This window comes from Aotus nancymaae, unplaced genomic scaffold (genome assembly GCF_030222135.1).
Source record: "Aotus nancymaae isolate 86718 unplaced genomic scaffold, 86718_ANA_hifiasm-v0.15.2.pri h1tg000040l, whole genome shotgun sequence".
NCBI classification, from domain to species: domain Eukaryota; kingdom Metazoa; phylum Chordata; class Mammalia; order Primates; family Aotidae; genus Aotus; species Aotus nancymaae.
The window spans coordinates 70,373,026-70,386,891 of NW_026988454.1; the positions used below are offsets into that span (position 1 = coordinate 70,373,026).

A 13,866-nucleotide genomic window follows, 5' to 3' on the forward strand; every position below is an offset into this window, starting at 1 on the left:
CAGCAAAATCGAAGTGTGGAAAACAGTATGAACAACCCAGTTTCCTCAACAAATACAGAGCTGAGGAAAAATAAGAGGGATGAGTGTATACATTAAAAACTAATAAAGACACTATCAGCCAATTGCAACATGTGAATTATTGGGATCCTGAATCAAACAAATTGTAAAACAATAAAATAAAATTATAAGTTAACCTAAGAAGTTTAAACACTACATATTTTATAATATTAGGGAATTTTTATTATTTTTAGGTATGGTAATGAAATTATAATTATATATTTTAATGCATCATTATATTGATAGATGTGAAAAAAAAGGAGCTATTGACATATGCAACAACCTGAAATAACCTTCACAGAATGTTGAGTGATGAAAGTCTGTCTCAAAAGATTATATAGTACAATATTTCATTTATGTACTATTTTTGAAATGACAGAAATTTAGAAATAAGAATACAATTTTAGTTGCCAGGAGTTAGGAGGGAATGGGAGTGGCTACAAAGTGGGTGTGGCTATAAAATGAACAGCTTGAAGGATTCTTGCAGTGAAGCCAGAGTGTTATCAATGTTATTATCTTGGTTGTGATATTGTACTATAGTTCTGTAAGCTATTGTCATTGGGAGAAACTGGGTAAAAGATACATGGGATCTCTCTGTATTAATTCTTACAACTCCATGTGACTAGAATTATCCCAAAATGGGTTTAATTTCTTTAAAGTCGATGTACAGAATAGAAAAACTCATGCTACTTTATGTGTAAAATTGTGAGAAAAAAATCTATAATTTTTTATTATAAATGAATGCTGGAAAGATACATAAGAAATTTAGAACTTAAAAATGTGGTCACCTGTGGAAGAAGGGATGGAGGAAAAATGGGGACAAGAATAGAAAGGAGATTACTGTGCACTCTTTTAAATTTCCAAAGTGTGTGTGTTTCCATTTTAGATTGTAAGCTCCCTTGGATCAAGTATGTGTGTGCTCTTGACCAAACCTACACAGTGCCCTATGGAATTAGTTATTTAGTAATTTGTTTAATGCTTGATAACTAGTCTTCAAGTATGATAAGTTTCACATGATAATGATTAGGTGATTTCCAGTAGGACAAATCTAGTTAGATAAAAATATGGAGCATGGAGAATGGATTAAGTGGATACCCCATTTACCATGATGTGATTAGTATGCATTGCATGCTGGTATGAAAACATCCCATGTACCCCATTTTATACACACACACACCCCTAGTATGTGCCCACAAAAATAAAAACATGAATAAAATAAATAAAACTGGGAGTTGGGTGGTCATATAGAAGACAGTGAGAAATATAAGAAAGAAACATACTTGTAACTGCTTAAGAAATTTAATTATTATTTTTTTCACTTTCATTTTATTCATTTGACATTAACTTTTATCATTTTGGTAATGACCTCTTCTGTCAGCTCCAGCTGCTGGGTAACTATACTTCTTAACTCTTTAATCAATGCCCATTTTCTCTGTCTGCTTTGTTGACTCAACTTTTATCTCTATTACTGTGTGTGTGGGTGTGTCTGTGTGTTAGGTGGATGGGCAGTAAAGAAGAAGGAAAAATGACATATTTGTCTTTGGGCTTCTATTTATTTTTCAATTCACTTTCTATCCCAAAGAGAGACCCCACATTTAAACACTTACATGCCAGTCACTTTGTAAGTGCTTTATACATTAGTTAATCTTCATAACAATGCTAGGAGGAAAGTTGTATTACTATCATACCTATGATATAGATAAGGAAAATAAAGCTGAGTGAGGTGAAAAACTTTCCTAAGGTCACATAGCTACTAAGGGATAGAAGCAAGATTCAAATCCAGGTCTGTCTGACACCAAAGTCAATGCTCTTTGCTGCTCTGCTTATCTGAGTGAGGAGTTATGGTGTGAGCTTTAGGAGAGCAGACATGGATGCTATGAACACATAGAACACATCTCTGGAGGCATCAGTGGGGAAATGGGTAAGAAATGGGTCATAAATTGGCCAGATTATAGTGGTCTGTACATGAAATGCTGAGAGCTCATAAATGCTTAGGTCATCATGAAGATAATACATGCTTTGCAGGAAGAATGAGGGATTGAAGAGATGTTGGTCAAAGGCTACAAAATATCAGTTAGAAGGATAAATAATTTCAAGAGATTTATTGTACAACTTAGTGACTATAGTTAAAAAAATATATACTTGAAAATTGTATATTTTAAGTGTTCTCATCACAAATAAATATGTGAGCTAATGCATATGTTGATTAGCTTTATTTAGCTATGCCAGAATGTATGTATATTTAAAAAGTCATGCTCTATGCCATAAATATATACAATTTTATATGTCATTTAAAATAAACAAGAAAAAATACATAAGAATGAGGCAATATCTGTATGGGAATTTCTATGATAGATCACTGAGATGAAAATTATGTTAAAGAACCTACCCCACAAAATGAAAATCATTTTGTCAAAAAAATTGAACTTGGGAGAAAAGAATGAACAAAGGATTTGATGTTTTGTATTGGGGCGAAGAATATGGTTGTAGCTATTCATAGGAAAAATTGGTAGTAGAGCTATCTTGGTTAAAAAAAAACAGGCAAAGAAAGCAATACTTCTATCACTGGTTCTGCAAGATGTGTTAGGGTGTCATCCAGACAGAGAGCAAGGAAGAGGAGTGGCTGTTGGACTAAAGAGGAAAAGATGTTGATGTGAAGTATTTGTGGAAATCATGACTCAAGACAATTAGAATGGCTAAGCCTGTTTTGACAGCTTACTTGGAAAGAGAAGGACAGTGCCAGAACAAAGATCAGAAAACCAGACTCCTAAGTTAAAGAAAAAGAAGAGGTAAAAAGAAGGTTGACCAGGAATCAGTTCAATGATAGATGGATGGATTTGAAATAGGTATTTGAAAGAAAACATCAGATGTGTACCATAGAACTGTATTACTATTTAAGATAGAACATTTTGCTGTGCTAAATTAGATCAGTGCATAATTTTCAGTTAATTTTTAACTGATGGAAATATCACTTTCATGTGGTCTGCTGTATCTGACTTCTCTTCATGTTCGGATTTCTGCTACTGAAAGTGCACTCCAGGGACCCAGAGCTATAACCAAGTGCCAAACCCCATTCCAATAATCAAATTAACCGTTATGGCTCTTTGGGAATCTCCAAGATAGTCTTCAATTTTAAGTTATCTCCTTACCTTTCTGTATCCCTACACATGGTGAGGCCAGTATTTATGCCTGGCTTTCCCAGATAAAAAGGTTTAGAAAAAGCCTCTTACTGATTTCAGAAAGTCTGCACATACCACAGAAGAAATACTACTTGCTGTGGCCCTTACCTCCAGGACTTCATGGACCAGATAACTACACATTAAAAAACTTTGTCTAGGGAGACAGACTTCATGATAATCCAATTTTCTTCAAGAGGGAAAGTCCTAGTCCAAATATCTGTTGTATCTGTTTTCATGATTATCTCCTTTTGAGTGCCCTTCCACCAAAGTCAGTCTCCCTCCATCGCATTGTCCCCAGTTATGATGAAAGTTTCTCCACAGGTTAAAAATTATCACTCAATCTACAGCTTTTGGGACACAGGGAAACTTCTGTGGCTTGCTAAATCACCATATTTCGGCATTTTACACAGTATATGTTACTGACATTTAATCAGAAGAAACAATGTTTTTACTAAAACTAAATTGTTACTAAGGAGATTACAACTATTTGACAAGAACACAACAAGTCTAAAGTTTGGAAAAAGTGCTATGGAAAAATGGGGCAAACTTTGATATAGTAATGAGGCCCTTTATATTCTTCTTGATTAAAATTTGCCTAACAAATTACTTTCTGGATATAAAATTTAATTTCTCAATGCTACTCACTCTCCCCAGGGTCAGAGCAGTCAATAATAAATGGGATCTGGATAAAAGTGGTTCCTCAAATGTAATTTAAGTATCATATCATAATTTAAGTATCATATCATAATTTAAGCATCATATAATGATTATCTCTTCTTTAGAAGAGACTTTTACTTTAAGAGACACATACCAAGTGCAGGTGACGGTCTGAGATATCACCGCCAAGCTGGGCGTTGGGGAGATGGCCGAGACTGACCCCAAGACCGTGCAGGACCTCACCTCGGTGGTGCAGACACTGCTGCAGCAGATGCAAGATACATTTCAGACCGTGTCTGACCAGATCATTGGGAGAATCGATGATATGAGTAGTCACATTGATGATCTGGAGAAGAACATCACAGACCTCATGACACAGGCTGGGGTGGAAGAACTGGAAGGTGAAAACAAGATACCTGCCACACAAAAGAGCTGAAGGTTGCTAATAATTTATACTGGAATCTGGAACACCATTTTTCCAAGCCAAGAGAAAACTGAATGGCTTTTTGCAGCTAACTACTATGTGTATACAGGTTTTATATTATAACGTGTGCATTCTTATCACATACTGTATAGTTAGTTTATAGAGTGATTTGCCCCCCAGTTTCTTGAACATGGTATCTTCACATCTTGGACCTTGGTCAGTTGTGCTGTTCATTATTAAACACTAAAACTTTGGCGGTTCCTGCATAAAATTGTCAAATTTTTTAGTGTATTTTTGTGAAGTCATATTTTTTCTTGCCATTCCTTTTGTAGTAGTTGCTGTTTGGATAAAAGTTGCTGTGTAATTTTTTTATTGGACAAATAGTAAACCCTTCTAGTCTTGGTGAAGTAAGATGTTTGTAGACTTTAGAGTTCTTTAATTCTCAGCACAAAGTGACTGTTGAGCTGACACCAAATAGTGTGTTGGCAATACTTTTCAAATGGCTAAAAACACCTAAAGATTGCTTATTCAGGCATATCTGTCACTGCTCTGTTGCTAAAACTCAGAATAGAACTTAGACTTATGTCTGAGTCCCTGAGATCACGTGCTGAAGTCAATGAAAAGTAACCACTGCCACTTTCTTGTGTTAGAACTTTTACAGTACAGAAAATAATAGAATAGCCTTCTGTAATGAGGCATTTGTTAGAGTTTTGCATGAGATTCTAATACTTCAGTAGGACCTACAATGGTTCATCTACAATGGTTTCCATAAAAAAATCTGGCAGGATTTTAAAACTCAGTCATTCCATCTTTCCTTTGAGCTACTGACTAGAAAAGAAAAATATAAGGAAAAGAGACCGTATTAAATTCATGCCGGTTGCTTGGCTAGAATATGATCTATGACTTGTAGACTCAAGTTCTTAAGAAATACTATTTTACTTAAGCTGTTTCTTATCTAAATTCTTGCAGAGTAACAGTGTTATTGTTGATTATAGAAGACAGGGATAATACCTTCTAACTCTAGTCACTTAAAAATGCAGTGCCATGAGTGCTAAGCCTCCAGGCCGATATTGATGACCTGGAAGGTGATCCATGTGATTGTCACCACAAAGTGCTTTTACATAAAAACTTGAAAAATTGAAAGACGTGACTTTTTAAAGTTACTTATATCACCAGTCTTGGTGTTTATATTGCAAATTTATAATAGGAAGAACTACTTTGTCCTATATACATATTACATGGGGAACATAAAGGAATTGAATCCTCCTTTAATAAAATGAATTCACCAGTATGGTACCCAACTACAGAACCTCCTTTGATCAGGCAAGTAGGTTGTGCTGCAGGATTGAGCCCCCAGAATGCCCCGCACACGCTGTGCAGGACTTGACCAGACCAGCTGAAACCTGCATCCCTGCTGAATGTTCTCAAGCCTCGTAAGTGGCAAATAGAAATGATATGACCGACTGCAGTCGTACGAGAGTTGTGACTTAGGCAGGAGTCAACCTCTTTAAGTACTGGAACGATGTCAAAGGCAGGCTGCCCTGACCAAAAATATCTGCCATGAATAAAGGTGCCTGAAATCCTGCTATGAAAAAAAAAAAAAAGAAGAGAGATACATACCAAAATATTTATATGAAATAATATATCTTGGATTTGCTTCAAAATAATTCTCTGTGTGTAGGAGGGAAGATGTGGAAGTGTAGCAAAAAGATAGAGTGGGAGATAATAATGTTTGAATTTGGGTAATGGCTACTTGAGTGTGTGTTATACCACTCACTCTACTTTTGAATATGTTTGAAATTTTCCATCATAAAAAGCTCAAAAATAATATATTATAATGGCCACCCTTAGAGTCAGTCAGTTCTCATGAACATTATTACTTTCCTCAAAGGAAATCATTCAAAAGAACATAGCAACTGTACATTATACTCACAACTCATCTCTGACCCCCTAGGTCTTCATTTAGCAAGACATGTTGGCAAAAAGTTTTAACTTTCCAAGGAAAAGCTTCAGGGAATTCAGCTTGACAGGATGAGTGTAGAAGAATTCATACTACACTTAAAGGTGTTTCTACAGAAGCCCTTCATGCTGGATCAAGAGACCTATATGTTCATATGGCAGAAAAAAGGTGAGGCTCTAAAAAGAGAGGAGAGATTATGAACAGAACTTAGTTTTGTTAGTCTCTATGGGCCCTGGAGTCAAAATATATGTCAAAAGATGTTTATAAGATTTACTCAAATAGAATTTTCTTGAAAATTCTAGTAAGTACATTTCCAATACTTTTCTTTTTTTTGCAAAATACCATAGTTTCTGAATTCAAATACAATTGTTCCCAGAAAAACAATAGTACTCCCAAATGTACTGATTGTTTTAGAGTTGGTCTTTGTTACATCACTGTTCCCAGATATGTTATACCAATTTTCCAACCAACTCAGCAGCTACAAGATTAAATACTAAGGTAGAGACCATTATGGTTAGTGCAGGTGTAGTTTTAGATATAGAGAGATGGATATTGTTCATATGTTGATCAACTATTTATGGGAATTTTGGCATAATGTTATATATTCAGGCTCTACTGGCTCAAATCTCAGTCTCGACTTTCTTACTGCATAGCCTTGGGCAAGTTATGAAACCTTTCTATGTCTAGTTTTTCCCCAAGGTCTTCCATTGTGTGTAAATTAACTAAATTTATTTTCATAAAGTATCCAGAACAGAATTAGTGCTTGTGCTTATGAAGCTTATAGTAATAAATATGCTGTTAGACTTCAGTCCAAGAATGTTAGAGCTGGAAAAAAAGACCAATTGTTTAGTCTAATTCTCTTATTTTATAGTTGAAAAGCTTGAAAAAAATGCCAATGTCCAGGTTCCACCACCAGAGAATTGGGCCTGGGGTAGGGCCCCCGGGCAAATCTGATATAAGAGGCATGAAAACTGTGACTTAAAAATTATAGGAAACTGTTCCACTGGAGGCTTTTCAGCTTAACTCTAATATCTGGCATCTGGAGAGGTCATTCTATGTGGGCTCTCAGCCCTTCTCCCAACATGTCTGTGCATCTGTTCCTTCTATGTTAGAGCAGAGTAACACAAACATGTAATTAGTATGCTCATACCTAATATTTATAACTGTGAAAACCTCTGATTTTTCTTTCCCAGCTTAAAAATACTGGTGTGTTTTAAAATGCCACTTGTGAAAAGGCCAGCATTGCAGGGGTAGAGGTGGAAGCAATTTGCATAACTTACGGAGCTTAGAAAGGAGCTTGGAGGAATCCAGTAATAGTGCTTTGGACAGTAACAATTTTCTGCCATCTAGTGGATAATTTGAAGAATAAACCATGCCTTTACTTTTTATAAACAGCATTTTCACAAAACTATAACTTCTAACGTGGCATTCTGCCACTTTTTTTGTTCATAAAACAACTACTTTAGCACAAACAGTTCCTGAAATCTATTCTTTCATTGATTTTATTGATTTATTCTTTTAATGTAAAAAAATGTTATGCCTCCTTTTAAAACGTTGCTAAAATTGTGGTGAATGGTGGCTCAAGCCTGTAATTCCAGAACTTTGGGAGGCCAAGGCGGGTGGATCGCTCGAGCCCAGGAGTTAGAGACCATCCTGGTCAACATGGCGAAAACCCATGTGTACAAAAAATACAAAAATTAGCCAGGCATGGTGGTATGCACCTGTGGTCCCAACTACTCAGGAGGCTGAGGTGGGAGGATCGCTTGAACCCGGGAGGTGGAGGTTGCAGTGAGTTGATATAATGCCACTTCACTCCAGCCTGGGTGACAGAGCTAGACCCTGTCTCAAAAAAAAAAAAGTTGCTAAAAAACGTGGACACACAAAATATAAATCCATCATGCTCCTTTTCTAAAGGTTTGCCTACTTAGAGGCCTGTAATACAGATCAATGTGCTTATATTTGGCTCTTTCTAAAGTTTCTCCTTTCTAATTTTGGAGGTCATAATAGTTAAGAGTATGAACCCTAAAGCCACACCTCTTACTTGAAACTCTGGCCGTCTTGTAATAACTATGGGATCTTGGAGAACTTAACTTCTTTGTGCTCCAGTTTTCCTATCTGGTAATGATAGCGTCTACTGCACAAGGCCACTGGAGGGATTAAGTCCATGCAGACCTTGGTGTTCAATGTTATGAATGCTTTTATCATTATTGTTATTTACATGTGTATCAATATTTACTGGTTTTGAGGAAGAAATTCAGAAGTGACTTGTCCTGTGACTCAATACAATTTTAAAAATCAACAAACATTTATTTAAGCTTATTTGATACTCAACATTATGGGAAATACAAAGCTGAATGAGACATTGCCTTATTTTTGAATCAATAGTTTCAGATGACTATAGGATAATTCACTATATAATTCAAAGCAAATATAATGAGTATGAGACAAGAATTGTCATAAAATACAAAGGAGGGAGTGAATATTTCCAGCTGGAAAGGTTGACTTTTAAGTTATAAATGGCTAAATTTTCATGGGGAATTAATTATATAAGTGGTGACGGTAGGGAGGACTACCCAGGTAGGAGACTATTTTGAGCAAAAAGCCAAATTGAAGAAAATCCAGCATTTGTTTTGGGAGCAATGAGTAATAAGATATGACTGAAGCAGAGTGTTTCTTTATTCTTTCACCCAAAACTTATTTGAGCACCTTCTCTGTACTAAGTTTTGTTTTAGGCAATGCATATGTGATGGTGAATAGAATAGACAAAGACTCCATCCTCAAAGGTACCTATTCAAGTGGGGAAAAAATACTAATAGAGAAGCCTAGGAAGAGAGATGAGGCCAAATTTTGGAGGATACCTACTGGAGAGCCAGTAAAGGCTGCTGAGCAAGATGAAGCCATGATGAGATGCTAATTAAGGAATATTAATCTGGTGGAGGAAAGGTGTAGGATAAGGTAAAAGGATGAGGCCATGGAGACATAAAAACATATTTTAATAGGAGATAATTTAAGGCATCTAGATGAGAGGTAATGAAGCTTGAACCATGGAGGTGAAAAGGAGAAAACAGTCTTAAGAGACATTCAACAAGTGTAACAGGACCTGAGACCAGCAGGAAGCGGGTATGTGGGAAAGGGGAAATAGTGACACGAGGCTTTCCGCAGAAAGTGGCAGGACCAAGTATTATTAGCATCCCTGATATCATAGACTCTGGAATCAGATCCATACGTATTGTCATGACTCAAGCCAATTCTTTTCCCTCTTTTAACCTCAAATCCTAATCAGTACAATGAGAATAATTAAAAGTACCACTTTATTAGATCATTGTAGAATATAAAGGCAAGGACATTTAATATTCCTGGGGACAGGGTGAGTGCTGGAGGTTCTTACTGGGGGAGGTAAAGAAAGCTAAGACAAAGCCATCTACACCAGCCTGCATTTGCTTCAGATATGTTTGAAGGGGAGATTGCTGTCACTTCAAGGTAACAATTATTTACAAATAAGATAACTAGCTGAAGATTTTCAGCAATTATTATACATTACGATTACAAACTAAAGGTCCTTAATATTTCTTCTGAGAATCAAAGCAGTTGTTGGTTTTGATATTACTCTCCTAAGAAACTGACAAAAGCCTCATTTTGTTAGCTAGAAACATACTTCTTATGAGAGAGAAAAGATTTTATGAAAAACCTAAGACTGAGAATTTAAGATCCAATACCCAGAGTGTTTTATTTCTCCCAGTTTCAATATCTATCTGAACATTTTCTAGCTGTGGACTTGTATTCTGTTCTTAGAAGCTACATATTGAGTTTAATATTGTGGTATCAGACAAGTGTGGGTGCTATTTAAGGACCGGGTAAATGGATAAAGAAGACTAGATGTTTATTTTCTAGAATTCCAGCCAAAGTAATTATGTTAATGTCCACTAGGAATTAATGCACATTAAGAGAAGGAGAACACTGGAACAGGAGAGGTGAAAGTGTCAAAAAAAAAAAAAAAAAAGGGAGAAGCTTAAGGAAGAACAAGAGAAATTCTGTACCATGGGAGGATTGAGGCAGTCCATAAATGCTGTTATGGTATGATAAAATAATTTAATATGTCTAAAGCTACACATATTCAGCGTAGGTTAAAGTAAAATTGGCTGCATTTTTGAGGAACACAGAGAATGCATTTTGCGGTTTAAGCAAGGTAAGTACAATTACATTTCCAGCTGTCTGCACACACATGATACAAAACGTGGACAGATTGACTCCAAATTTGGCGGGTATATTTAGGATGGTCTAGCTTAACATAAAAGCTCTGCAATGCCTAAAACATCTACCTTGAGGGCCCTAGAGGAAACTTCAAATATAGGCAGTTATTCTCCAAAGCACCTGAAAATTAAGTGTCTCCAGACACCCTGCGAATGCTGGTTGAGAAAGACATATTCTACAGATTAATCGCATATGGACAGAGGAAACAGTGGTATCAAAATAAAAACTTCAATGTAGATACTTGAAACTGCAGGTATTAATTTGCCTTCTAGCTGCTTCTTACATGGGCAACTCCATACAACATGATTGAGGCCAATGGCAAAAGGCATTTACATATTACTGACGATTATTGACAACTAACGCTGGGAGAATATCATTATAGCAACAATATTTTCACAGCTAGAATTTAATTCAAGAAGTATTTACTGGCTCTCTACCAAGTGCCAGGCACTTCACTAAGCAGTGAGTTTATCAAAGATGAATAAACACATGATCTAGGGTGGAGAGGGGGTGGGAAGGAAGGTGAAGATCATTGACTTTTTAATAACGTTTTAATATGTTGAATATGTTCCAGGTAGATGTAAAGCAGTTTGCATATATTTCATTTCATATTCACATCAAACTTTTTGAGGTTTATATTGGAAAATTGAGAAACCAAAGCTCAGAGTTCAGTAACTTAACCAAATGTCATATAACAAGCCGGTGGCAGAGCTGGGATCTGAATCCAGCTTTTCTTACTCTAAAGACCACCTTTTAACTAGATTCACTCTCACTCCTAACTGTAACATAATCAAGTTGTTTAAACTTATCACAGATTTATAAAAGAAGTTGCAGAAAATGATTAAATTTAGCTAAGGGATATTAGTAAAGTTTTCACACAGGAGGCAACTTTGATCTGGGCTTCAGAGATTGATTAAAATTTTGACAGGCAGGTGAGAGGAAGAGAATCCTAAGCAGAGGAAACAGCATGGGCAGAAGCATATAAAAATTAAATTGAATGGCATTTTGGGGAAACAAAATAAGTCTGCAAGAGAAAATGAAGAAATTGTAGCTTTTGTTACAGGACTCAAATGTAACGAATTGGGGAGAGGGAAAAGCCAAGATAGATTTAAAAAAACAGCTTTATTAAGATATAGCGTATATATCATACAATTCACTCAAGTCAATAATTCAATGACTTTTAGTAATTTCATCAAGCAGTGCAATCATTACCATAAAATAGTTTTAGAATATTTTCATTCTCCCCAATAAAGTTTCCTCATGCGCACTTGCCGTTGAGTACCATTCATGACCTAACGCCAGGAAACCACTAATATACTTGGTCTCTATAAATTTGCCTGTTCTGAGCTTCTTGTATACATGGAATCATACAATATGTGACCTTTTTGTCTGACTTCTTTCACTTAGCATAATATTTTCAAAGTTCATTCATGTTGTAGCATCTATCAATACTTCATGCCTTTCTATGGCTGCATAATATTATATGGCTGTATCACACTTCCTTTATCAGTTGACTACTTGGGTAGTTTCAGTTTGGGTTATTATGAATAATGCTGCTCTGAACATTTGTGTGGACATATATTTTTATTTCTCTTGGGTAGATATGAGTGAAATTTCTGGGTTTTATGGTAGTTTAATGTTTAGCTTTTTGAGAAACTATCAAACTGTTTTCCAAAGTAGCTGAATCATTTTCTATCATTTTCATTACTACAAGCACTATATGAAAGTTCCTGTTCTTCTACATCCTCTGCAATACTTGTTACAGTCTGTCTTACTTATAGCCATTCCAGTCTGTGTGAAATGGTATCTCATTGTGGTTTTAATCTGCATTTCCCTAATGACTACTTTTCATGTGTCCAAGACTTGAATTAAAAAAGCTCTATTTGGATGATGCATTAACTAAGATGAGGAACAGAGGAAGATAAGTGGAATTTGGAGGAAGGAAAATAAAGTTATTTTTAGATGTCTGCATGACACTGGTTTGAGATGTCCAAAAGGCAATGAGAAACTTGTGTCTGAAACTCGGAAGAGAATTCAAGTCAGAAGATGTATATCTGGAACTCAGCTACCCAGAGAAAGCAGTTTAAATCATGGAATTAGATAAATTCACCAATAGAGAAAATATAGAACAAGGAGGTCAAGAATATTTAGGAATATTTGTTTTTAAGAAATTGATAGAAGATGGTGTGCTAGTGAAGGAGGCAGAGATTTAGAAGACATAGGAGAAAATGGTGTCATGAATGCCATTGGCAGAAAGATTTTGAAGAATCGTGAGGAAGGCAACAATAGCAAGTGCCTGTCTCATAGCAGACAGAACGGTGAAAAGCGATCAGTGACTCTTGTGGCTCCAGATTAGTAGGTGGCATCTAAAAGAGTAATTTCCATGCAGGGGAGAAACTGATACTAACTGTAGTCCTCCAGCCCCAAATTTTATCAAACTTTTCCTTTTTTTTGTTCACATATTTTGCCTCTTGTAACTGTCTTGTAGTTTGGGAAAATTTTTATTATATAGGGAACGTGAAAGTTTTAAAAATTGTTTTTCATTTTTTTTTCAGAAATGTCAAAATTTTTATCACCATACTATTTTTCCCCATTTCTCCTGTATCAATACTCCTTCATTCATTTCTTGTTTGAGAGCTTGGGTTGAAACTCTAAGATAAACAGACCTATCAGTGATGCCACAGAGGCAAACAAGAGATAGGCTGTCATTTGTTAAAGAAGGAGTAAGCCTTAATGATTCAGTGTGTGGACTTCCATAAATATCAAACTTTTTGTTTTTCTGTGTAGTGGGAATAGCATTTAATGTCACTGTTTGAGTCATTGGATGAATGTCTGTTGAGCTCATTAATGTTCCTCATTTAGAGAACCCTTTATGGACATCCACTCCATAAGCTTGTTAACATTTGTGGGAAAATATTTGAGCCAAATACTCTTTGCTCCTCAGTGACATGGATCATAATTCTATCACAGCAAGCTGTTCCCTTTCTCAACCACAGAGATATAAAATCCAGTCATTTCAAATACATATAAACTCTGTTATTTCTTTTATAGACTCCAACTTTGAGTCTGAATCTCTTGTTTCTTTTGCCTCTTTTTTGATTTTCCTCCTTTTTGATTTTCTCCATATTGAACAGAGTATCTGGTCTAAAGTTTATCAGCCAGAAAAATTCAGAATGGTTATAATTATCAGACAAAACTTCTCTAATTCTCTCTGGATATGTTTTGGGGACCCTCTAAGAAGCCACATGGATGACTTGAATGGATGGACTCATTTCTAAATTCTTTTGAGATGGATGGTTCAAATGAAGACTTGATATCCTCTCTCCTTGATATCCTTT

At 35.8% G+C, this 13,866-nt stretch overlaps 1 protein-coding gene across 1 annotated transcript; it reads left to right on the forward strand.

Moving 5' to 3' along the window:
- Positions 1-4,054: 4,054 nt before the first annotated feature.
- On the forward strand, positions 4,055-4,575 carry LOC105711499 (heat shock factor-binding protein 1-like). The gene has a single exon (XM_064360409.1). It carries the CDS (start codon positions 4,099-4,101, stop codon positions 4,327-4,329), a length of 231 nt encoding a protein of 76 aa, XP_064216479.1. The 5' UTR covers positions 4,055-4,098; the 3' UTR covers positions 4,330-4,575.
- The last annotated feature ends 9,291 nt before the right edge of the window (positions 4,576-13,866 follow it).

What these genes read in the sequence shown, in the direction of transcription:
- LOC105711499 (XM_064360409.1), top strand. Translation starts at nt 4,099, where the DNA reads ATGGCCGAGACTGACCCCAAGACCGTGCAGGACCTCACCTCGGTGGTG.